The sequence below is a fragment of the Symphalangus syndactylus genome, chromosome 23 (assembly GCF_028878055.3).
Source record: "Symphalangus syndactylus isolate Jambi chromosome 23, NHGRI_mSymSyn1-v2.1_pri, whole genome shotgun sequence".
In the NCBI taxonomy this organism is placed as follows: Eukaryota; Metazoa; Chordata; class Mammalia; order Primates; family Hylobatidae; genus Symphalangus; species Symphalangus syndactylus.
The window spans coordinates 21,519,917-21,546,851 of NC_072445.2; the positions used below are offsets into that span (position 1 = coordinate 21,519,917).

Below are 26,935 nucleotides of genomic sequence, written 5' to 3' on the forward strand. Positions count from 1 at the left end.
GATGATTTTTATACCATGATTTTCATCTGTTTGATTAACTTACATAGGGATAAAGGATGAAAATATGGCTGGCAATTTTACTTGAAATTGTGTGTCCATCTGTGTTACTACAAAATACATTTACAGTGATGAATAACAAAGTAGCCTGTTTGTGTAAGAACTACAAATGTTCTGACAGCTGTGTTAATAATAGGCTGAGATAGGCAATACAAAATATTTTAAATAATCATTGAATTTCAGTGGAATTTTAGCTAGGCAAGTATTTCAATGGAGGAAACATGATCGGAGAATGGATTTTGCCTAGTCTTTAAAATAATGACATTGTTTCCTATGGAATTATGCACGATTGGGCTAGAGTTCTTCTTGGCTAAAAATGGTTAAATAGCAAATATAAACCATTGTGATTGCTTCTGGCCTTTGTTGATGACATTCAAATCTTCTGAATCCTTTTATCTAAAAGTGAAGAAACAGCAAATAGCTTTCAAGGATGATCTCAACTCAAGATAAAACATATTAACATTATTAAAGTGTAATATTAAATTTCTTAGCTTAGGTGAGTCCTCTATAGAGCACAGACCCTGATACAAATTATGAACTCTTCCCACCCACCTCCCCTCCATCCTTCCTCCCTACTTTCCTCTTTCTTTACCGAATATACGGTGTGCCAACCATGTGTCAAGCACTGTTCTAGGTGTCAAGGAATCAGTTTAGTTTTGATATCATTTCTGGTATAAATAACAATAACAGACCATGCTCAAGATCAGTTTTGAAGAAATCACCGATTACCTATGAACATATAATTCCAGAGTTAGGTGGGAGAGAGGAATAATAGGCCAAGCCTCTTCAAAAGATATTTCTAGGCTGAGTTTGCCCGTAGGAACCCCAGCTCATCTTCTACTGTAGCCACTCACAGATTTCTTAGCCCTGCTTAGCCCAGAGACTGAATCATCATTCCTGCTCCCTGAATATAGGCTGTTATTTATTACATCCATGCAGGCAAGGTGAAATCTGGCAGGCAGTAGCTTCCTTTGGAGGGGTTCTCATGTTAGGAGTGATGTGCAAGCCAACAGCAGAGGGTGGGGGATATCTCAGCAATTGCCTGTGTCTCCCAATGCTGCCTGTGCTGTCACTGCAGCCTCCTAGAGAACGAAGTCAATGGGAGGCCACAGGGCACTGCGTCTGGAGCAGAAAGGTCTGAGTAGACAGCACAGAAGAGGAAGACAGCCCAGTCTCATAGGTGAACTGACTGGGTCTGCAGTGGCATGGAACCTATGAAAGCTTCAAATTGGAGACATTTTGCCTTTTTATTTGTTTTTATAGAAACAAGCAAGTCAGCTGTGTGGAAGACAATGACTCATACACTTTTGCTGTACTACTTGGTGTTTCTTTTGCCCACAGAGTCCTGTAGGACATTGTATCAGGTAAGAAAAGGGGAAGGAGTGGAGGATGAACTGGTGGGGAAAGCAAATTGGCAATAAAATCCATCAGCTAACCAGCTCTCGGTTACCAGAGAACTGAAGTATAGGGAAAAGATGGTGATAGAGTGACTGGCCCAGCCAGAAGTAATTGCAACTACAGCTAAACAAAACCCACTTTAACCAATAGCTACACATTGCTTTTCTCTCAACTTTTTTCCATGAGTTCCTGAGATGCAGTGAGGCTCAAGTGATTTAAGAGTAATAAGGCCGGGCGCGGTGGCTCACGCTTGTAATCCCAGCACTTTGGGAGGCCGAGGCGGGCGGATCACGAGGTCAGGAGATCGAGACCACGGTGAAACCCCGTCTCTACTAAAAAACACACAAAAAAATTAGCCGGGCGTGGTGGCGGGCGCCTGCAGTCCCAGCTACTCGGAGAGGCTGAGGCAGGAGAATGGCGTGAACCCGGGAGGCGGAGCTTGCAGTGAGCCGAGATTGCGCCACTGCACTCCAGCCTGGGTGACAGAGCAAGACTCCGTCTCAAAAAAAAAAAAAAAAAAAAAAAAAAAAAAAAAAAAAAAAGAGTAATAAATACTTTGTTCTATATCTTCTGACAGTGAATGTTTCAGTTGCTCATAACCATGGTGGTACCATTTCCTGGGGGCACTTGAAAATGTGGGGGTGTTAAGGGCTGCCATAATGACCAGGAGGTATTAGTGGCATTTAGAGGCAGGGCCTAGGAATGGCCTGGCACAACGAAGCGTTGTCCCTTCCAAAATGGGACAATGGAAACAGCATCTCCCATAAGAAACCTGATAGTGAACACCATGAACGGGCTAGAAGAAGCAATGAGCAACTCAGGCAGTGGTTAAGCAAGGTCTCACTGGGACGGAGTTTCTGGCAATGGACTCTTTTAAATTTTGTAGGATGGAGGCCCTATGGCTCTTTCTGAAATATTTTTTCTGACACCATAAATCATTTTAATTTTTCTGTTAGTTACTCATTTAAAATAAGGTGTGGAGGAGCACTGAGAGAGGATACATGAAAACATTTTGAGCATCTTCTGAAGAGAGTACTATTATTTGACCACAAGTTCTGGAAGGCAGCTTTGAGATCAACTGGTGAAGCTCCACTCCCTTATTTTGAGGTTAGGCAGATGGAGACCCATGGTGTGGGATGTGATTTGCTTGAGGTACATACTTACTCAGTTACAGGGCCAAGGCCAGAACCCCTGTTTTCAGATTCTCGGCTTCTTGATCTTTCCATTTTAATGTATGTCTTCTTAACAAGAGCCTCTTTAGGAAAAAATGACTTTGGAAGTTCCTTCCAAGAGTTTTTCAAATGATATTTACTTTACCCTCAAGTTAGTTTGTCTTTGCATGGGAATCTTCTCCATGGCTCCTCTTTCCCACTAATACTAAACAGGTACCTGGTTTCAGGGAGAAGTTAGAGACTCTTGGAAAGACCACTTCCTGAAGGCTGTCCAACCCTACAGCTTGTTACTATTTCCTCCCTTCATTCCGTTTCTGCATTCACACTTTTCTGCAAGACAGAATGTGGACAGTAGGCAGAGCATGGGAGGTTGGCTTTGTTTCTCTTGATCATTGGGATTTACCTTACTGGGAACATTCTATTCTTCTCTTCTCATTAGACAAGCTGCTGGGTGCTGAGCTGCTGAGCTGCTGATGCTGCTGGCTCCTGACCTGCCTATGCTCCCAGGCAGCTCAGCAGGTTGAGCAGGTTGCCGGTTTGCAAGTATCTTTTTTTCACAGTATTAGGTTGGGGACTGTTGGTATGCAAAGCTAAAGTGATCTATACTGGATGCTACACTAGAAATGAAATATCCAGAGGAGTATGTGATGTGCTTTGGCAAATTTAGATGGGAAGAAATTAATCAGGTCCTTTCCTTAAGAAGGCCGAGTTTTCAGAAGTCCAAGTAAACAGAATATCATGGCTTTCTGCCCACATACATGATAAATATAATGTGACTTCACTTGGGTTTGTTTAATGGACCAAGTATCATCCAGAGTTGTTGACTTATAACTGCATTTATCACAGTGTATTGAAGACCATGGTCCTATCAAGATGAGTTTTGAGTATCTTGAGATGCCTCTATTTCCTTCCACTCATCCCCTCTGCCTGTTGCACTTGAACATAGGCTGGCCATTTAGAAAAGGCAGTATTGTAGGAATCAGGAGATCTAAGTTCTCGTCCTAGCTGTAAGGGGTATTTCCTGCATGGCATTGTGGAAATCACCACAATATCAAGCCTCATTTTCCTTAACTGTAAAATGAGAGGGCTGGATTGGATGATCTATAAAGTCTTCCAAAACTCTGAAGATATTATTTTAGCATTCTTGTTTGGTGCAAGAACTTTAATTCTTCCACCTATAAAATAAGGCTTAATTCTCTGGACTATAAAATGAGAAGTCATCTTCTGTCAGTGATTTCACAGATATGAATCCTCAGTGATACTTTCTTGACTTTGGAGAGATCCCAAAAGCTCAATTCAGATTCCGCGCAAGTTCTTATTTGGTAGAGAAAAGAGGGAATATTCAGCCTTGTTTCTTGATAACATAGAGAGAAGTAAGGTTGTGAAGAAGAACCCCATGAGTTGGCATGAACCCCAAGAGTTAGTCACAGAGCTGTGTCAGTGAATTTCCAATTTCTTCCTCAATGGATTAGAACTTGGAACTCAAGCTGGAGTAATTGGGTTAAGGCTCTTCTCAGCCACTAGGAAACACTATTCCAGTGCAGAAGCAAGAAAACTGTCTTTTTCTCTCTCCTCTCACACACATACACACATGAACATATATGTCAATGCATACTAAAATGTATATATGCATACACACATATGTACAAGACACTGAACTAGCTACTTGGAGGAATATACTGAAGCACAATACACAGTCCATGTTCTTAAGGAACTTGTAATTTAATTGAGGAGCTAATATGCTTCTATAAAAAAAGATTAGATAGCAAAATGGCAGGTCAGGTGAGAATATGCCAAGCATTGAATGTGTGTTTGGCTGTATGGATGATGATTCCTATAGGAGCCAGAGGAAAAGATGTATCATGTGCGGAACTGGATCAGGAAAGGCCTCTTGGAAGGGGGAAACTTGAGCTTTGTATGTAATTGAAATTCAGTAAGTTTATGTGCAGAGTAATAACCGTAGTAAATTCTTAAATACACTTATAGTATTCTTAGATCCCATTCCTAGTGCTTTTCATAGATGAGCTCATTTATTCCTCATAAACATGCTCTAGGGCAAGAATCATACAATTATAGTACTATAGTTCTTACTCTACTTTATGGAAGAGGAAACTGAGGCTCAGAGGGATAAACTTCCCCAAGGTCTCAAATGTTGGTGTTGAGATTTGAACCCAGGTCATCTACTCCCAGAGTACGTCCCTTGACCACTATGTGACACTTTCTTAGTGAAGGGTCAGGTGTAGTCTCGATGGATGTGACAAAGAGGGGGTTCTAATTAGGAGTGATGGAGATGCTCACGGTATGGGGGAGCTAGGTTTTGGAGGAGTCCTCCCAAGGAAAAAGAATGCAATGTTACAAATACAAAACTAAGGGAAATGTGAAAATTTATTTAGAATGAGAAAAGGAATCACAACAAATTTGGAAATGCTGGATAGTATTATTTAGCATTGTTTAGTAATAAAACAGTATTTTTATTAATGAAATGCCCACCTTTTAGTTCTTACATTTTTGACTGTATACTTGCATGATCTTATAATCTTTTTCTATAGAGAGAATAGAAATATTATTCAGTCTTTCCTGCAGCATTATTGATCAAATGTTTTTTTCTTATTATTGCTAGTTTAGAGAAGTATCTTTCAGTTTCTAATTTACTATTAGTAATGGCATGTAAACATGTAGGACTGTTATCAAATTTGGGAAAATTGTATCCAATTTATTTCATATGTGAGCTGCAAGATATCAGGCAACTTAGAATTTTCTTGTTCTGTGAATAATTGTAAATGTTCTTAGCACTGATGTCACTTAGGTGTTGATGTTCTCATTGTAATGCAGAAGTGACTGGAAACTACCTAAGTATATCTGACTAAATTCAAACTAAATGTATCCCAGCTTAACTTGTCCAGAATCCATGAATAGATACGGCTTCTCTGGTGATACCCAAAATGAGGGAGAGTATGAAGGAAGCAGAAATGAAATGGCAAAAAATGATGGCCTTAACAGATGGCAGGCAGTTAAAACATTTTGCTTTTGAGAATTTAATAAAACATATGATCACGTGAACACATGAGATGATCTGCTCATTGAGCGTGACAGGAGAGCAATCTGCTCATTTCTAGACCCTCTCCCAGCGCTTCGAAAGGTTCCATACGAGCAAGGGACTCTGAGGCTTAACCTTCGTCAACTTCCTGGTCAACCCGCTTCTGCTCGTAATGTGTTTCCTGGATAGAACATAAACTCTTCTTACTGGAGAGAGAGGAGTGCTCATACTGAGTAGCAGTGGGAAAGGAATGTGATCCAGGCTGAAGGGAAAATGGGGTCACAGAGGAGCCATAATTCATGGACTTGGCTTTGGGTGGGCCATGCTGGTATCATAGCTAATTTAACTGTAGTTGTTTGTGACTAAAGTGAGCCATCGGGCTGGCATATCAACAATTGATTTTGATGCGAATTTTGATTTTCCCTTTCTAGGCTGCCAGCAAAAGCAAGGAGAAGGTGCCTGCCAGGCCACACGGTATGTTGGCAGCAGTTACTTATCACATGGAAGTCTTGCTGTCCATCTATTGTAATAGAGGGCCATTCTCAGCCCTCTGTCCTGTGGCATGGCAGATGGAATCCTTGATGACTCTGATTTTTTTCCTTCATATTAAATTGTACCTTTGTCTTTGTTTTTCTTTTTGACTTTTATGTTTGGGGGTACACGTGCAGGTTTGTTACATCGGTAAATTGCGTGTCACTGGGGTGTGGTGTACAAATGATCCCACCCAGGTAGTGAACATAGTACCAGGTAGTAAATTTTACGTTTCACCCCAGTCCTGTTCCTCTTTCCTCCCAGCACCCTCTGCTCCATCCTTGTCTAAGAATTCTTTGCCATAGATCCTTTGGATTGAGCTCATTCAAACTGGGCCAGTGGCTAGAACAGGTCTGTGAGAACTCATTGATGATGTAACATATTATAGAGTTCCTGACCTGAGAAGCTTCTTAGCAAACATTGGAAGCAGTGGATTCCAACTAGTGGACTACACTGTGGGTTCGTCTCTTTCACTTCTCCTGGGACAGTTCCTTTTTTTTTGTTTTGTTTTGTTTTTTTTAGACAGAGTCTCACTCTGTCTCCCAGGCTGGAGTGCAGTGGCACAATCTCAGTTCATTGCAACCTCCACCTCCTGGGTTCAAGCGATTCTCCTGCCTTAGCCTCCTGAATAGCTGGGATTACATGCATGTGCCACTTCACCCAGCTAATATTTTGTATTTTTAGTAGACACGGGGTTTCACCATGTGGCCAGGCTGGTCTTGAACTCCTGACCTCGTGGTTCACCCACCTTGGCCTCCCAAAGTGCTGGGATTACAGGCATGAGCCACCACACCCAGCCGTGTTCCACTTTTATCTATTCTATACACTAGAGTTCAGGATAAGATTTTGTTGGAAACAATAAAATTTTGTTGCTGAAATAGATGGTGACCACTGATCCATTTCAGTCTTCCTCCACTTTAGGAAAAGAAGACACTGATGTCTGCAGGATTTATGTGCTGTCACTGCAGTGACACCTTGGTGATTGGCCCAATGGGCCCAGAGCCCAGACCTTCCCATCTGATATGGTCTCCCTTCATTTTCCCAGGTGTATGCGATGGCGTCTGTACAGACAACTCCCAGTGTACTCAACCTTGCCCTCCAGACACTCAGGGAAATATGGGGTTTTCATGCAGGAAAAAGACATGGCACAAGATCACTGACACCTGCCGGACTCTTAATGCCCTCAATATCTTTGAGGTAATATCTTTTCTTTTGCAATATAGATTCTAATGTGGACTCTATGAGCACAGTGGAGCCTCCCATTGGCAGTGGATATTGCCCTCAGTAAGAAAGAGGATGAGCGTGTGGCAGGGCAGCATGTAGGGATGGGTGAATAGATAAGCACCCACTAGCCTCACTTTCTATGCAAAAGTAGCCTTCTAAACTTTGGGTATTGGAAAGTCTGTGTCCATGGACTCCTGGCCATGTGAAGGGGCAGGCTGCAGGAGGCCAGAAGGGGGTCCTCTAAAGCAAGGGTCAGCAAACTTCTATAAAGTGACGGAGAGAAATATTTCAGGTTTTGTGGGTAACATGGTCTCTGTCGTGCCTACTCAACTCTGCCATTGTAGCGTGAAATCAGCTGTAGACAGTATTTAAATGAATGGGCGGGCTGCATTCCAGTAAAACCTTATTTACAAAAACCAGGTAGCCAGCCTGGGTCCATAGTTTGCCACCCCTGCCTTAAAGTATAGGAACTAGAGTCTGAATCTATGGGAGATACTTTCTATTGCTATTTTCAGTCTTGGTGTTCCAGTTGATTCATCTAAATCGAGTTTCAAATTTCTATTTTTAAGACAGACTCATGGCTCATTATTTGCCCTTCATAAATATTACAAATAAGCTTAAATGGCACTAGAAATTTCTATATATACAGGTTATCTGAAGTGATATGCTGAAGATAACAGTTGTTATTTGGGGAGAAGGGGGTTAAAGAATAGGTAGATGGGAAGTAGGGACTTTTATTTGCTGGTTCATACAACTTGGTATTGGTCAAGTTATTTGACAGCAGATGTGACTCTGAGAGTGTAAAATAGAAAAGCATTATGTTAGGCTGTGCTTAGTTTTAGTAAAGGTACTTTTACATTTAACACAAATATAAAAATTATAAAAATTTCTTTCTTTTTGCCATATCATAGGAGGATTCACATTTGGTTCAGCCATTTGAAGACAATATAAAAATAAGTGTATATACTGGAAAGTCTGAGACCATAACAGATATATTGCTACAAAAGTGTCCCACAGATTTGTCTTGTGTAATTAGAAACATTCAGCAGTCTCCCCGGATACCAGGAAACATTGCTGTAATTGTGCAGCTCTTACACAACATATCAACAGCAATATGGACAGGTGTTGATGAGGCAAAGATGCAGGTGAGTGTCCCTGAATACTTGGTAGAGCATTATCTCAGTGGGAAAGGAATGCAGGTTAGTTGGAGTATTCTGTGAGCTTCTTAGGGACTAGGAACCATGTCTTTCACATCAGTATTTCTAATGTCTAGCAAAGCAAGTGTTCAGTAAATCTTCATTAAAGAAAGGATGAATAAATGAATGGAAAAAGTAAACATATTTAATCAACAAATATTTATAGAGAGCCCTTACTTGGTACTGTATTGAACTTTGGAGTATGAGTTACCAATGTATCTTTTGGCTACTGAATATATTTAAATGTTTCTTAAGAAACATTCTATGTTCTGGAGAGAGAAAGACTTTTCTTATTTTCATTTGTGAGTTAGGATAGGTTGCTAAAATGGAAAATAATTGAATGCAAAGAAAACAGCCATACCTATCCACTGCAGAAGCATGAAATAGAACGGGGTCCATTTTGCTTGATTTTGATCTTCAAAGCAAAGATAGTAAAAAGTAGATTCAGACTCCAGGGTGAATTTCCAGTTTATTATGTTCTTGTATAGGGCCCTGCAACACATTTGGGATGCAAGAGAGGTTAATCATGTGGTGGGTTCTCTGAGCAGGGTAAGCAAGTTGCTAGTTTCACCTAGGTGTGATATGGAGGGGATGATGGACATGAGCATGTGGAAAGCTGCCTAGTGGCCTGGCTCGCAGGAGGCCATTGCATAAATGGAGGAGGGCATGGTGAGGCAATTCCTTTGTAGCTCTATCATCTAAGTCAAACTTCAGTGTACATGCAAGTCACCTGGGGATCTTATCAAGATGCAGATTCTGAATCATTAAGTCTGGGGTGGGGCCTGAGGTTCTATATTGCTAAGAAGTTCCCAGAGTATGCCTAGGTTGCTGGTTGGAGGAGCACGCTTTGTAAAAGTGAGTGTTGAATGTGCTGGCAGTTTCAGAGAGTGGCTCAGTACTAACACTGGTTCTTCATTGGCAGAGTTATAGCACCATAGCCAACCACATTCTTAACAGCAAAAGCATCTCCAACTGGACTTTCATCCCTGACAGAAACAGCAGCTATATCCTGCTACACTCAGTCAACTCCTTTGCAAGAAGGCTATTAATAGATAAACATCCTGTTGACATATCAGACGTCTTCATTCATACTATGGGCACCACCATATCTGGAGATAACATTGGAAAAAATTTCACTTTTTCAATGAGAGTTAATGATACCAGCAGTGAAGTCACTGGGAGACTGTTGATCAGTAGAGATGAACTTCGGAAGGTGCCTTCCCCTTCTCAGGTCATCAGCATTGCATTTCCAACTATTGGGGCTATTTTGGAAGCCAGTCTTTTGGAAAATGTTACTGTAAATGGGCTTGTCCTGTCTGTCATTTTGCCCAAGGAACTTAAAAGAATCTCACTGATTTTTGAAAAGGTCAGCAAGTCAGAGGAGAGGAGGACACGGTGTGTTGGCTGGCACTCTATGGAGAACAGATGGGACCAGCAGGCCTGCAAAATGATTCGAGAAAACCCCCAGCAAGCTGTTTGCCAATGTAGGCCAAGCAAGTTGTTTACCTCTTTCTCAATTCTTATGTCACCTCACATCTTAGAGAGTCTGATCCTGACTTACATCACATATGTAGGCCTGGGCATTTCTATTTGCAGCCTGATCCTTTGCTTGTCCATTGAGGTCCTAGTCTGGAGCCAAGTGACAAAGACAGAGATCACCTATTTACGCCATGTGTGCATTGTTAACATTGCAGCCACTTTGCTGATGGCTGATGTGTGGTTTATTGTGGCTTCCTTTCTTAGTGGCCCAATAACACACCACAAGGGATGTGTGGCAGCCACATTTTTTGTTCATTTCTTTTACCTTTCTGTATTTTTCTGGATGCTTGCCAAGGCACTCCTTATCTTCTATGGAATCATGATTGTTTTCCATACTTTGCCCAAGTCAGTCCTGGTGGCATCTCTGTTTTCAGTGGGCTATGGATGCCCTTTGGTCATTGCTGCCATCACGGTTGCTGCCACTGAACCTGGCAAAGGCTATTTACGACCTGAGGCCTGCTGGCTCAACTGGGACATGACCAAAGCCCTCCTGGCCTTTGTGGTCCCAGCTTTGGCCATCGTGGTAGTAAACCTGATCACAGTCACACTGGTGATTGTCAAGACCCAGCGAGTTGCCATCAGCAATTCCATGTTCCAGGAAGTGAGAGCCATTGTGAGAATCAGCAAGAACATCGCCATCCTCACACCACTTCTGGGACTGACCTGGGGATTTGGAGTAGCCACTGTCATCGATGACAGATCCCTGGCCTTCCACATTATCTTCTCCCTGCTCAATGCATTCCAGGTAAGTCCAGATTCTTCTGACCAAGTGCAAAGTGAGAGAATTCATGAAGATGTTCTATGATTAGGTGCTTGTGACATTAGATTTCTACGTAAAAGCCAATGGATTTGGAATAGCATATGGAGTGGGGAAATAAACTTTTGTTCCAGAGAGACCTGGATTTGGATCCTGACTCTTTCATTTACTAATAATATATAACATGATCTTGGGATATTTACTCAACTTTTTCAAGCCATATTTTCCTCACATATAAAATGAGTGCAATACTGTTCACTTTATAGGGGTGTTTGGAAAGTGAAATTACATGGTGAATGGGAAAGGATCAAGTACTAAAATGATCTAAAGACCATAGACAGCCTAGTAATAGGCTAAGTTGTTATGCTTTAAAAATTAAGCAATAACACCTTCCCCAAAATTTAGGTATGTAGCTGGAGGTATTAAAGTTTATTACATTTCCTTCCATTTAGGATTTTTAGCTACCATTGGAAACCATCTTATTTTAACATGGCAAGCTTTACAGAGAGGTATCGAAGATAGTTCCTCCTCTCTTATCACACTTAGATGAATTAAGCAATGTTCACAGTTTCATGTGTATGCTTTGCCAAATTTTCTATGCTTATACAAATATATTTTCACATAACACAGGGGTTAAAACAATGTATATTATTGTGTAACTTGCTTTTGCACTTAAAAATATGCCCTAGAATTTTCCCAGCTTATTATGCATGAATATGTCTCTAATGGCTGCATAGCATTCCATATTCAATAATTTCCTTCTTGATTGAAATTTTTTTCCATTTTTTTGTGTTATAGTATGTGAATGATCCAAAGTTTATCGTATTAAATGTTAATATGTAGATAGTAACCAATTGAAAAGAAAGCTTTTATTTTTCTAAAGATATCTAAAACATTGTCTTTTTTTTCTGAATGTGTGTGGTAGCCAGTAAGACTATTTTCAAGTAAATGCTTTACCTAATTGCTAATAGATATCTTAAGTCAAGTATCTTCTCATTTTCCTTTTTCAGAATTTATGTATAAATGATTTCACTTTATAATAAACACTTTGATGTCTTGAAGAACAATGTTAATAATAATAGGGGTATCTCATATTTTGAGTCTCTACTTTTTTTGCACTTCTATAGAAAATATTAATTGTGTCCTACATTTGTATAGCTTTTGGTAGTTGTCAGCTGCTTTACGCATGTTTACAAAACTAGTCATTGAAAAGACTTGGGTAAAACCCCTATTTTTCATAAACCCCTCATGAGCTCATGACTCATTCCACAGCATTTTCCTTCTCTTGTCTCCTTTAGGGCCATCTTATCTGTGAGCTTGGTTTTGGACAAGGCTGTGAGCGCTTGCATTTTGATATCATGAGCATCTTTACCTGTCATAGTAGGACCACTTGTGCTTTCAATTTAGTTTCTGCCTTGAATCCCAGTAAGGAACAGGGAGAGGTCTATCTAAGCGCCAGTACAGACGGGGTAGTGAGGAGCTGAGAACAAAGTGTCAGTGAGGCCCAGTGGGGGGCACTGGGCAGAGCTGTGTCGGAGCTGGCCTGTATTGGCTCACGGGAGCTGCCTATTATATTTTCATGATTGTTCTGAGCTGGCTGTGAACACAGTCATCAATAACAATTAAATCATATAGACTTGCAATTAAACAAATTGGGTTAAAAGTAAAGGTCATGTATCCTCAGAACTCATCACTTCCTAATTATTTGTCTACCTTTTCTCTTGAGGTTACTTGCCTCTATTGTGTCTGCATGGTGGAAAATCTGTACAACGATGTGCTACTGCCCATCTCTTCCTAAATCCATGCTCAGCGATGTCACAGGGCAAGATTCAAATAGGCCGTGGTGGGTGTAATTAACTATAGAGATGGGCAAACAACTACAAATGAGGAGAGTTTATTGCCATTTACTAGCATATCACTGGATCAGGGCATCCTCTGAGGGAGGAGAGAGAGGAGCCATGGATCTACTGAGATGGGAGACACAATCAACTGGGTGGAAAAAGCAGGAGAAATGGAGTCTTAGGATGAGAAGAGATGAGGGGCAGCAGCAGAGGCTGATGGGGCACAGACAGAGGGGAGAGATTCTGAAACATATCGAGAAGCCCAGACGATGTGGGAGGAAGACTCTTGTAAAGATTTCCTGGTCCTAGCCCCAGGGGAATATCTGCACTAGTTTTAAAGCTCAACCATCCCCTTTACTATAGAGGTTTTATTATGGTGTCGGTTGCTGCCTCGATTACCCACCTTGTCCATCCATAACTTCTGGTTGGCATCCTCCTCTTGTATTTACTGAGAGTAATTGTGGGCTGGGTGAGTTTTTGGGACTCCCTCATAGCCATTTTGGTGGGAAAAAAAATAAAGCACATATACCAAAACCTGGGAGAACACCTTGAGATTTACCTGTCCAAACTGTGCTTTATCTACTAAAAGAAACGCAAAGAAGCTGCTACTGGTGAATTGTTTGTTAGGTATATTCTCTCTTCCCTTCTCAACCAGATATTAAACTTCATGGCCAATTTTTTTATCCAAATCTTCTGAAAGATATTTTGCATAACTTTCTCTAAGGTGGCATGGGCCAACGAAAAGTGATCCTAGTGGAATATTTCCCTGTTACATGTTTATAAAGTCATGTTTATAGTCATGTTACATAACTATAAAAGTGCAGGTTGCATAATAAAGAAATTAAACACATACATACACTCAAATGAAGAGACACTACATTTATTACTTATTTTTTGCCAAGCATTATGCTTAATGTTGCAGATACAAATATAGATAGACCAATCCCAAGGAATTAAAAATCTTATAAGGAGAGAAATTCCTCTTAGTTCTTTAGCCAAAGAATATTAGCCATCAGCATATTTGTGGAAAAAACATGCTAGAATTGTTGTTCCCAGATCTTTAAAAAATATAATTCCTGGGCCAAATTCACAGAGATCCTGACTTGAAATGTATTCCTAGTACCAAAGTCAGGCTGGAATATATTTGTCCCAAGGGGCCTTATAAGAATGATAACTTTGCAACCTAATGGACCATGCCAACAATAATTTTTTTGTAGCAGATACAATAACAGATTTTAATAATTACCTTGTAGGCTCAGAGTGTTACACAGAAGAACAATCTCATAAAAGCCACATGGAGATTAAGCTTTTGAGGGTTGGACTGGCTGAAGAGAAAGGTGTATGTTAGTGTGTTTGGGGGACTGGATTAGCTGCAGGGATGTACACAGGTCCCTGTAAGGTCCTCCACCTCTCATCTGGCTTTTACCAAATAGTGGTAGGTTTGATATTGTTCTCAGCGATGAATACCAGGTTGTAACATCTTTATGGTACCTGCTGTATAAAACCCATGCACCTCAACAGGCCTCTAGGTAGGTAAGAGTTCACACTCACTTATGAAGTCAGAGCAGCTTAGCAAGGCTATTCCTAAACAAAAGGTCATGATCTCACCTCCCTTTTCAGATGAGCCACGGATGGAGTAACTGCACATTTAGGAGAAATTCCTGTCTATCACATTTTGAATGCCAAATAGCAGCTTCCTTTTCCTTAACTGAAAAATGGAACCGCAACTTGCCCTTCCTTCGTCAAGGGGGGTTTTGTGCCAATGTATGTGAAAAAGAAGTAAAAACTTCCAATGGACTATAGCTATAGAGGAACAGCCTGTTTTGGGTTTTATATGGGGGTTTTTTTTGGTATAGAAAATAAAAGATATAAAAGCTAATTAATTCCTTCTATATCATCATATTGGGAATACTTGTCATGTGCTTAGAGACTCAATCTATTTAATGTCATTAGTTTTTTGAGGATGTATATACTTGATTTTTCTTTGCAAGTTTTATAATATTCTTTGTAGATGAGAGAAGGAGGCTGAAGGTGTAATGGGAAGCTGAGCAACAGCTGTTTCTGCTCTTTTCTGTGGAAGCTTCTCTTACTTAGTGTTAGGGACAGCAAGCTTGCAGTTCATTGCCCAACACCTCCTCTGACTCTTTCTTGGATCATTATATTCAGTTGAAAGGCCCAGCTCCTGCTAAGTGCAAACACGTTTAATTTGTCCAATGTAAAAGGAAATTTAAAAAATATTCCTGTATGATGTAGGGACCTTGGTCTCTTTGATTTACTGAGGTACCTCTACAGTGGCTGCCATATGGAAGACACTCATCAATATTCATTGAATGAATCTAGGTGTTGTGATCTAAGGATGACAAATTAAGAGATTTCATAAAATTGTTTTCATTTTATCAAAATAGGAATTGGTAATAACTGAGAGTATGTTTTATCATCATCATTCTTTTGTAAATGGCTCTTCTTCCCTCTTCTGTGTTTCCCAGGGCTTCTTCATCCTAGTGTTTGGAACCATCCTGGATCCAAAGGTACTGAATGTAAATTCTTCTTGTTGCTTTTTCTGTATTATCAGTACTTGGCCATGTAAAGGCTTGTAAAGGCTATTTATTGAAAAGCTTTCACTTCAGCCGTTTGTACAGATGTGTGAAGCCTGGATCACTGCTGTTTGCAATGCAAATGATATTGACCAGTTTGCAAGTTCTTATGGGAATAAATGTTTTATGTACATTAGGGCTGATTCTTAAAACAATTGTAGGTATTACTATTTTCAATTTTACAGATGAGGAAACTGAGACTCAGAGTGAACAGCTTGCTCAAGATCACTACAGAAACCCACTCTGATTAGTTGAAGCAGAAAAGGAACTTATTAAATCTCGCAATATTATCTTTGGGAGGGTCTCTTCGGCTTGGAGTTTTGGAGGCTGTACTCCAGGAACAGTTACCAATGCACGGCACAGAAATGCTCCACAAGAGATACCATTGTTCTTCCCCACTTTCCTGGTCACAGATAGCACAGCTCGCCAGGCCAATGTCAGGCAGTAAACACTTAAGCCAGAGTTGCTGCTACTGCTGCCTGGGAGATCACCTCACCCTGCCTGACTGGTACACCAGCACCTGCATTTATGCATAGTTATGTCTGATTGGCTGAGTTCAGGTCATGTGGTCACGTCTTAGCTGCAAGGTTGGGTGGAAGTGTGAGTTCCTACTTCTATCTTGAACAGCAGTGGAGTCAAGAAAAGAAACTCTTCAAATACAGATGAGTCTTGATAAGTGATGAGCATTGAAAACAAAAACCACACAAATGAACAAACCCTCAAGTGTTTATTCAGGCTTCTAAGATCACCCTCTTTCCATTGTACCATACTACCTTCTGGAAAAAGCAAAGCAAACAACCCTGTCAGATATAAATGCAAACCCCTTCTGTCAATTAAAGTAAATAAATAAATAAAAATGAAAAGGAACAGTACCAGGTTGGATTTACAAAACAAAGCAAAAAAGCAAACAAAAAACCCCAAACAAACAAAAACATAATCCACTCCCTCCCCCAAACACCCCACCTTCACTGCAGAGTTTGTTTACTTATTTATTTATGTTTTACTATTTATTTTTTACTTATTTATTTATTTTTTACTAAATAAGAAGAGCACCTGTATTCAGCTGGCAAGACTTAGAGAAAAGGACATGTTAATTTTTTTTTTTTGAGACAAAGTTTCACTCTGTAGCTCTGGCTGGAGTGCAGTGGCACCATCATGGCTCACTGTAGCCTTGACCTCTTGGGCTCAGGTGATCCTCCCACCACAGCCTTCTGAGTAGCTGGAACTACAGACACATGCCACCACACCCAGCTAATTTTTAAACGTTCCTGTAGAGATGGGGTCTCCCTATGTTGCCCAGGTTGGTCTTGAACTCCTGAGCTCAAGGGATACACCCATCTTGGCCTCCCAAAGTGCTGGGATTATGGGAATGAGCTACTGTGTCCAGCCTACTGCCAGTAATATTCCATTAAATTAATATCAAAGGTTTGTTAAAAGGTCAGGAGATGCAGAACATCCTGGCCAACGTGGCGAAACCCCATCTCTACTAAAAAATACAAAAACGTAACTGGGCGTGGTGGCATGCGTGTGTAGTCCCAGCTACTCAGGAGACTGAGGCAGCAAAATTGCTTGAACCCAGGAGGCAGAGATTGCAGTGAGCCAAGATTGCCCCACTGCACTCTAGCCTGGCAACAGAGCCAGTTGGGATGCAGAGACAATAATGCTTTCTCTGCCTTCTCCGTTAGATTATAACAAAGAACAAATGCAATTTTGTAGGTAAAAACACAAAGCACTTAAGGTATTGCCCAGTCATAGGCCACAGGATTATGTTTCTATTATTCATAATAACACAACTAGTATCTGTAGCCAGAGTACCAGCAGCCGCATTTTTACTTAGTTTACCAGTGTTAGGTGAGATGTGCAAAGAACTCCAAGTCATGGAACCTTCTATCAAGATCAAAACCTCTTACCTTTGCAATTATGATATGAAAGGTAAATACTCCAAAGTGTCACAGGACCATACACGATTCATTGACCAAAAGTTGTATATATATATACCAATAGTCTTCAAACTTTTAGGATTAGTAAAACACAGTGAGTACATATCCCCAGATGTGTTCATTATTAACCTAAAAAGTGTTATGTACATTATGAAACCTAAGAGTTAAAAAGGGTGAGAACAAAGAAATGTAAGTAGAAGTGCCAATGTATCTTCACGAATCCCAATGGGCCCTTGGGCACACTGTCCTCCAACCCTGAGGGGTGGTTTGAGGTCTGTGTGTCACAAAGAATACGGCATCTGCAGGGAAGGGGGAAGCCACCCTGAGCTGGAGGACTTTGGCATATATGAATCGTGAACAGAACTTCTACAAGGCCTTGGAAGGTGGATAATATTTTGTATAGCAGAAATAAGAAGAGGGCCTGTATTCAGCAGGCAAGACTTAGAGAAAAGGACAGGATGACCTAGTCAGGGAAGATGAATTTCATGGACTGTTGCTATGTTGTATAGTACTTTTTTCTTTGAGACGGGGTGTCATTCTGTTGCCAAGGCTGGAGTGCACTGGCGCGATCTCAGCTCACTGCAACTTCCACCTCCTGGGTTCAAGCGATTCTCCTGCCTCAGCCTCTCGAGTAGCTGGGGTTACAGGTGCCCATCACCACGCCCGGCTAATTTTTGTATTTTTAGTAGAGAGGGGTTTTCACTATGTTTACCAGCCTGTTCCTGAACTCCTGACCTCAGGTGATTCACTCGCCTTGGCCTCCCATAAGTGCTGGGATTACATACAGGCATGAACCACCATGTCCAGTCGTATAGTACTTTTTTTCCTCTAGAAAAGGTGATTTGAATAATTGACAAATTGTGAGAAGTGATTATGTAAGTGCTCCATAAAAATAATGCCAAAGCTAGGCCAGGTGCGGTGGCTCATGCCTGTAATCCCAGCACTTTAGGAGGCCAAGGCAGGCGGATCACGAGGTCAGGAGATTAAGACCATCTTGGCTAACATGGTGAAACCCTGTCTCTACTAAAAATACAAAAATATTAGCCAAGCATGGTGGCACACGCCTGTAGTCCCAGCTACTCGGGAGGCTAAGGCAGGAGAATTGCTTGAACCCGGGAGGCGGAGGTTGCAGTGAGCCGAGATGGCCCCACTGCGCTGCGACCTGGATAACAGAATGAGACTGCATCTCAAGAAAAAAAAAAATAGAAGCTATGTCGAGGAATTCTCAAACTTGTGGCAAACTGTATTTCTCAGGCATTGGGTCCATATTTAAGGCCCTGAAAGTGAGTATCCTATGCCACCTCCACCTCTCTTGTCTCTTCCCATCTTTCCACCTTTTCCAAGACTACCCCACCAAGCCACTGATCCCACCATATCCCTCCAACAGAACCTAGCTGCTAACACAGTACCTGGCCACAGTATCTGCCAGGCCCAAGCATACGTGTTATCTTCTTACAATCTTCTAATTCTTAACTTCTTTTGTTAAATATCCAGGTAAGAGAAGCCTTAAAGGGTCGAGTAGCCTCTGCAAAAAGGAGCTCCAGAATATCAGAGGTAAAGCTTTCATATTCATTTTTGTATTTAAAAGTTTAACAAGATAACAATCTTGGAGTTTCTGGCATATGGAGTGTTGCTAACACTCTTACCTTAACACTTTGCAAAGTGGATTTCCCAGAAGTGCTGGGTGCCTCCTAAACAGTTCAGATTCTTTCTGGAATATGGGGATAAAAAGAGATGCAAGTGGAGTTACATGAATTTAGAGGAGAGTGACAAGGTGGCTGGCGTTGGAGGGTGAACCTCAAACCACATAGTAGGAGAGCAGGTGATGAAAGAAATGAGAGAAGTCTTAGGTTCCCATGACATCTCACTTGTTCTCTATGACTCCAATCAGTTGGCCCACATCCAAAGTGTAAAAACTCCAGGGAAACAAATTCTGATCCTACACAAAGAACTACTCAAGAGGGGCCAGCCGCCATGGTTACTGAAGTGGCTTAAGTGGGCTTGGGGCCTGCACAGGGTTGCTGTAGAGAAGATTCAGTCATTGGACAGCAGGCTGGACTATAACAGGGTCTCTAACTTATCTTCTATTCCTGTGACTTAGAAACAATGTATTGTCATGCAAAGAATGAGGGCCATGAACTGTTTTGAGGGAGGGAAAAACTGCCGCTCAATTTTAAAAAAAACTTTTATATGGCAGCGAAAGGAGAGTCAGGGTTGGTCCAAGGAATACACCCACAACAAGCAAGGAGGCGATCTAGAGCGTCCCATGCCAGTATCTGCTAGGGTCCACATCCCCCGTCATGGACTGGGGCTTCAGGGGATCTGCATGGAGAGAAGCTAATTGATGGCGCTGGGCACCCTGTGACCCTGAGAGCAGCACTGCCCCATCCTCGTTCCTTGCCTTTCCATTCCCTCTCTGTTGATTTCTTTAGCCCTCCTCTTCTCTTCTTTGTCTTCCCTCTCTTTTCCTGTTTCCTTTTGCCTTACTCTTACCTAACCTTTGGTCTTGTTTTTAGTCTTTGGTCTCCGTGCTTGGGAGTCTGCTGGTTTCTCTGTACCCCTTTCAGCTTTAAAAAAAAGGAGCCAAAGTTTAATGCAAATGACATTAATACATGTCTAAAGCGATGTTCTCAACTTGGGCTACACATTAGAATAAACTGGGAAGCTTCAAAAAATGGGGTTGCCTGGGTCACACCCCTGGAGTTTCTCATTTGATTGGTCTGGAGTGTGGCTTGGATTTGGGGGTTTTGAAAGCTCCCCAGGTGATTCTAATGTACAGTCAAGGTTGAGGGTCATTCATCTAAAGCCTCCCTGAAGTGTCCTGGTATTGCAAATATTTGTCTCCAACAAGCATCCCTGATATAAGTACTCTCCTCCTTCACTTTGGTCTGCCGTGGTGCTCTCAGGAGAGAGTCCTGACTCTCTCAATCCCTTCCAATTTAGCTTTGCTCCTTTCCTTATGTGTTTCAGAATTGATCCATTCAGGTCATCATAGAGAAATTCTGCTTTTCAGTGTCATAAAATCCTAGTCATTTCTCCCACTTCTCTTTGTGGTTTTATGTGACTGATAAGTCAAAATTTTTATGAGTAGTTGTCAATTGTCTGATTCAGTGGTTTTTGATGCTGGCTGTACCTTAGAAACATCCAGGAGGCTTTAAAAATATACCACTTCAGGGCATGGTGGCTCACGCCTATAATCCCAGCACTTTGAGAGGCTGAGGTCAGGAGTTCGAGACCATCCTGGCTAACATGGTGAAACCCTATCTCTACTAAAAATACAAAAATTAGCCGGGTGTGGTGGCGCATGCCTGTAGTCCCAGCTACTCGGGAGGCTGAGGCAGGAGAATCACTTGAACTTGGGAGGTGGAGGAGTTGCAATGAGCCCGAGATCGTGCCACTGCACTCCAGCCTGGGTGACAGAGTGAGACTCCGTCTAAAAAAACACACACAAACTTTCCAGGCCCTACTCAAGAAAAATTAAATTAGAAACTCTTGGAGGTAGGGCCTAAGCATTTTTTAAAGCTCCCCGGTGATTCTAATGTGCTACCTGGGTTAACAATCACTGGCCTTGGTACTCGATAAATTTATCCTAATTTCTTGCACTTCTTCCTTAATTTCTTGCTCACTAGCTTTAGGTCACTGCCTGCAATTAGTTTTATCAACGCTGCTCAGAGGACGGAAGTAGGTGTTTCATCTGTGCTCCTCTCTGCTGCTTTGTAGGTCTCTAATTCCTAGGTAGCAATCTTCTGTAGTCCAGATTCAACTCCCCTCCTCGTGGCGCCTGCTTGGGTAGTATCAGTCCAGCTTCCCAAACCCAGCATAATAAATTCGTTTGTCTGTGTTCATTTTATATCTGATGTGATGAATTAGCCTATGTTTATGTGGTAGTAATTCTACCAGCGAGTTAATGTATTACCTATCTTAGGCAACACATTCCTAAAACACGAGGACATCTTTTGGACACAGGCGCATTACAAGGGGATCGCTTTAACGCTGAGGATTTCAGCAGCCCAGCTGAGAAAGAGCTATTTGAGAGCTTGGAGCCATTTTGCTGTCTCTCCCTCTGTCTCCATGCCACTCAATGTCTTCTCCACTGTCCACCACCCTCCCAAATTAGGGTCTCCTTCAGCAGGCAGAGCCAGGCCAGGCCAAGGAGGAGGAGGGTCTCTCACAGCAGTCGGTTCCTGTTGTCAGTGGTTCCAATATAAAAAAGGAGAAAAGAGAGGCGGGCGCAGTGGCTCACGCCTGTAATTCCAGCTCTTTGGGAGGCCACGGCGGGCAGATCACGAGGCTGGGTGTGGTGGCGGACGCCTGTAGTCCCAGCTACTCGGGAGGCTGAGGCGGTAGAAACGCTTGACCCCGGGAGGCAGAGGTTGCAGTGATCAGAGATCGTGCCACTGCACTCCAGCCTAGATGACAGAGTGAAACTCTGTCTCAAAAAAAAAAAAAAGAAAAAGAAGGAGAGGAGAGGAATAAAGTGAAGGAATAAAAGGAATTGCTGTGGATCACAATTTCCCAGGTGCTTTGAATAATTGTGATAATTGAAAACAGACTAATAATGATATTTAATAAATGCAATTATACTTTGTCTTCAACAGAATGCTTCTTCTGAATTATCTTGTCATCCCATCAAAGGCCCAACTTAACAAACCAGGCTACATCCCTAACCTGGGAGGTGAGTGCAAAGCAAGGGGTTCCCATATATGTCATATATGTGACATTTCTTTTAAAATTGCAATTTGATTAATTATAATTAGAAATGATTTTTTCTTCATTAAAAGGATTCTCCTATACAGTCTATTCTCACCTAGCTATGGTTGGAAATATATTCACACTTCAAATTCTGAAGCTACTGAAATTTTTTTTTGTCCCTGAAAATTAAGCAGACATGTCTGAAAATGCTTTTAAACTAGCCTGGGTGACTTTTGGATGGGAGCGAGGAGAGCTGCCTGCTTTACTTAGCTGCTCCCTCTCTTCAATCTTCTCTCTAGTTCTCTATCCCAGGACATCCTATACGATATCAGCAGTATCCCCAGATTTCCCATTGTGGCCCCTTTCTTTTCCCTAGCCTGAAAAGATCAAGGTATTATGATAAGTAATAGCTGTGAGAGGCCTCAAGGATGATGTAGACGTTTATTTACATTTGAGAGCTCAGAGATAGAGAAAGATATATAGAAAAATAGAAGTAGAGAAAGGAGCCACAGGGGGAAACAGGAATTCAGATACACAAAGACAGAGGGACATGGTGGCTCATGACTAGAAGAGAGCCACCTAGATACAAGGACATGTGCAGACACAAGTCTTCCAATCCTGTGTCTCGATGTCCCTCTGGATCTAGAGACAGAAAAGAGAGGAAGACAGAGGAACCCACATCGAGATACCCACATTCATAGGGAGATAGAGACAGAGAGATGCAGGGAGAGGATAAGAAATGCATTGGGAGATCCAGAGAAATGCAGAAAAAAAAAACAAAACAGAGAGATGGACTCACAGAGACACACACAGCGTGACAGAGACAGAAACAGATAGATGCACTCAGCTATGTAGAGAGGGCCCCCCACCCCTCATCCCAACACATCCAGGCTCCAGCAGCCTTTGTGGCTTTCTGTAGCAGTCCAGGGCCTTGTATAAAAAGTGGGTCTTTTCTAAGAAGTGTTACACTGAAAAGGAGGTGGCCCAGCTTAGAGAAAGACAAGGTGTGTAATTCAGCATTTGTGGGCAACAGAAAAGACTGTTCTCTGGATTCCAAAGTGGCTTAAAGGGAGGAGACTCTCCATCGGCCATAGGGGATGTACCCAAATGGGCTCATTGTTCAAGACAGTGAGCTTATAATGCAGATATTGTAAAGCCTATGAATCTTGCTACTTGTACATTGAAGCTGTGATCTTCTGTTCTTGACAAGGTTGTATATTCCAGGAATGGCAGAGCCCAAAGGAGAAATGTGCTCATTCCTGTCTTCTTGCCTCTGAAGAATATGTAGGAAGCTCACACATGTGGTGCTGATGGAGGAGGGCGTGATGTGCAGAAAGGATGAAAGGCTCCTCTGTCTAAGCTGTTCTGTGCTACTAAACATTTCTCATCCATCAACTGTACATAGCTACATATATGTCATGCTGGGCAGCCACGGCAAACAAAAAGACAAAGGGGGCCATGACTGTGGTTTTTGTTGGGGCTTCCATCTCTATGCTGTTGGGTCACATTTGTCTTCAGAAAGCAAACTCTGTCTCATCTTGGGAAAGGCGGCCTGGGATTTCACCTGGCTGGATTCTGTGTGTTGCTGAGGGAGGAGCCTCATGAATAGTCACAAAGAGTTGGGCTGACTCTAAGTAGGTCATTGCTGATTATTAATATTTTTTTTTCCAAAAGGAATCCACTGCCAGTATATTCTACTTTTTCAAATTTAAATAGATTGGATGGTCAACCTGGTTTGGGCTTAGATACAACTTCTTTGGCCATGAACCAAGGGGAAAAGCATGCAGCTTTTGAGACAGAAAGATGACCATTTTCAGTTAAGGAGATGGAGGCCTGGAGTTGTGAGTCAATGCTAATCAAAGACTGAGCCAGAGGTAGAAACCTTAGTGTGCTGGCTCCCAGCCCTGCACTTCCTCTTCAAGACCATGTAGCCACTGAAAGATCTTCTGCCTACGCTGACAGTGTAAGGTCAATCCTCACCAACAATATGCTTTCTTGATACCTGGGATTGGAGAGAGGAAATATCACATTTCCAATTCAGAGCTGCTCATTTTCTTAACCTGTATGTAAACAAATTCAACATTCAAACCAGATGTTACCTGATAGAACAGTATTGTAGGTAGAAGCTCTTTGAGAAAAAAAAAGCCTCTTTACAAAGCAAGGACACAGATGACTGCAGCAACATCTAACTAGTGGATGAAGGCAAAGGGGCAATGGGCAGCCTTTAATTATCCCAACAAGAAGTCAGTAGTGATGATGTTTCATTACAAAGGAGAAAGTGGGGCTCACTTTAGGTACGAGTGCAGTCCCTTCTTTCCTTCCTTCCTTCCTTCCTTCCTTCCTTCCTTCCTTCCTTCCTTCCTTCCTTCCATCCTTCCTTTTTCCCTCCCTCCCTCTCTCTCTCTTTCTCCCTTTCTTTCTTTCTTTCTTTCTTTCTTTCTTTCTTTCTTTCTTTCTTTCTTTCTTTCTTTCTTCTTTCTTTCTTTCTTTCTTTCTTTCTTTCTTTCTTTCTTTTTTTCTTTCTTTCTCTTTCTTTCTTTCTTTCTTTCTTTCTTTCTTTCTTTCTTCTTCTTTCTCTTTCTTCTTTCTTTCTTATTACAAATTATCTTCCTATAAGTAGGAAAGTTTGAGCAGACAAAAAGCACCAATCTGAAGTTTAAAAAAATGCATCAACCTGGAGAAATAGTCATTTATCAAATGGCATTGCTTATCTTGGGACAACAAAAGCATCCTTCACAAATAAAGTCAGAGAGTGGTTTTAATTTACCATTTACCAATATATTTGTATGTTCTTTTCAAGAGAAGGGGTGAGATAGACATAGTCCTGGTTTTCCTCAATGCAGGCTTAGGTACAAAGAAATGTCACTTACCCAGAGTCCATATATTGAAGTGAAAATGGAATTTCATGAAGCAAATATAGTTATAGGATGGTAACTCTGGACAAATTTTATAAAAGATGAACTCCAATTGCCTCATTTCACAGATAACAGCTCTGAGCACTAGGGAGAGAGGGAGGGATTGGCCTAGCATTTGCTTTGTGTCTTGAGCAGTCACATCTAGTACGGAAGTACTCATTACTCAGCTGTACTCACTCCCTGAGACAGGATGGTGGGAAAGACACCCCACCTTAGCCTCATCGTTAACCACGAAACCCCAAGCATGTTGAGAGAAAAACTCTGGAATTATTTGGGAATTCCTGGAAGAAGCTGTGCCCTCGCTCCTGCATCCCAAAGCCCACTCTACAGCATCTTGAAAAATGTCAAGGAACTGCATGGATTAGGTTAACTCTGGATGACCCTGGGTAGAAACACATTCAGTTTCCTGCTGACACCTCACCAAGAAAGTGATTTGATCAGGTGACTCTAGGAGAAATTGGTACTGATAGTGTCCAAGGCAGATTTGTAAGTATCAGACTTAACACATAATGATTCTTGGGAAAGCCATTTAAATTTCTGAGACTTCAAGTGGATAAATGTAGGTAAAGTAGTATAGTACTTGGCTCATAATAATTGCTCATTCAAATTCATATGCTAGTTTTAGTTGTTTTTTTTTTTTTAATTAGAGTCCTGTGAATACATGAACCCACCCACCCACCCACACGCAAACACAAGCAAACACACAGCCATGACCCCATGCATAAGTTTGGCTGAAGACACCCTCATGGGAACTAGCTCATTGACTTCTAAATTAAAGAGTTAAGCATTTGATTTGGTCTGTTCAACATTAGAGGTATCAGCCAGCAAAATCTGTTGAGCTGATCATTGAAAAATCCTTTCATTCGTATCTGTGGTCATAATACACAGTTACCTGGCCAGGAAAGAGTACACCTCGCAGGGATCTGCTCACTGCACGTGTGCCTGAGCTCTCCCTCACTTTCTGCCTTCTTCAAGAATTCTTCCCTGATTGGTCCAACCAGAAGTGCTGATTCTCCCCACCTGATTTCCTGTAATTTTATAATCTATGTTCTTCACTTTACTTTTGTATTTACTGTGTTATATTGTTTATTTCCTTTTGGTCTTTTTGTGTGCATATGTATATGTTTTGGGGAATGGGGTTATTCACTTCTGTTATTCACTGTATTACTCACTTTTGTATGCCCCTAGTGCAGAGCATGGTGCCTTGTACATAGAATATGTTCGCTAAATATGTGCAATAAAAAGTCCTTTGATTACACCATGGCTTGATATTGGCTTTTCCACCTCCCAAATGAGCCAGTTCTTAACTACTGACCTAAATGGAACTGACCCATTTCCATAAACAGCACCTCCTTGACCTTCATTGCTATAAAACCTGTAACAAAACTGCCTCCTCACTTACCTCTCCTTATTGTCTACATTTCCCCTGGAAATATCTAAATGAGCGTTTGCTTTAGATCTTTGGGGAAGGAGGGCATGTGTGTAGACAACAGTAGAAATGGGATGTGTGGGGCTGTTTGGTGGTTAGCAGAACAATGCAAACTGGCTCCCCTGTCCAAAGTCAAATCGTGTGCGTTCCCCACAACTGGACACAGTGTCTTCTGTGTCTGAGTTACCACAGCCATGTAGTGGCTCAGTGAGAACTCCTTGTCCCAGTCATTACAAAAATAAAACAGAAATCTCTGTTGCTAGGTTAGGAATTAGACTAAAATGTATGCATCAGTTTATCAGCCAATTTCCTCCAAGTTCAACATCAGAACAGGCAAAAAAAAAAAAGTATCAGCCTTTTAAAATCATCAACAGTAGTGGCATAACCTTGCATTTTATCACCCTCATTCCAATTATCCCAGTGCAGCACATAGAAGCAGAGTCTCATGCGATCACCTGAGATAAGGATGAAGAACTGAAAGACAAACAAGTGACTCACTTTAATGGATTTGCTTCAGACAGGAGAAACCTGTAATTTCTCTTAGGCGTGCTTCATGGACCCATAGTGGAGTGAATCACAGACTTGCACAAGCCTTGAAACTGTGGGCAACTTT

At 41.6% G+C, this 26,935-nt stretch overlaps 1 protein-coding gene across 1 annotated transcript; it reads left to right on the forward strand.

Annotated features, from left to right (window-relative positions):
* Window positions 1–1,349: 1,349 nt before the first annotated feature.
* LOC129473099 (putative adhesion G protein-coupled receptor F2P) lies at window positions 1,350–21,961 on the forward strand. The gene is made up of 8 exons (XM_063632703.1): window positions 1,350–1,421; window positions 6,096–6,138; window positions 7,241–7,392; window positions 8,331–8,564; window positions 9,538–10,899; window positions 15,239–15,280; window positions 18,781–18,840; window positions 21,885–21,961. Exons 1-8 carry the CDS (start codon window positions 1,350–1,352, stop codon window positions 21,930–21,932), a joined length of 2,013 nt encoding a protein of 670 aa, XP_063488773.1. The 3' UTR covers window positions 21,933–21,961.
* The last annotated feature ends 4,974 nt before the right edge of the window (window positions 21,962–26,935 follow it).

What these genes read in the sequence shown, in the direction of transcription:
- LOC129473099 (XM_063632703.1), top strand. Translation starts at nt 1,350, where the DNA reads ATGACTCATACACTTTTGCTGTACTACTTGGTGTTTCTTTTGCCCACA. An exon ending in CCTGTAGGACATTGTATCAG is followed by an intron (nt 1,422 to 6,095) that starts GTAAGAAAAGGG and finishes TTCCCTTTCTAG; the next exon opens with GCTGCCAGCAAAAGCAAGGA. An exon ending in ATGCCCTCAATATCTTTGAG is followed by an intron (nt 7,393 to 8,330) that starts GTAATATCTTTT and finishes GCCATATCATAG; the next exon opens with GAGGATTCACATTTGGTTCA.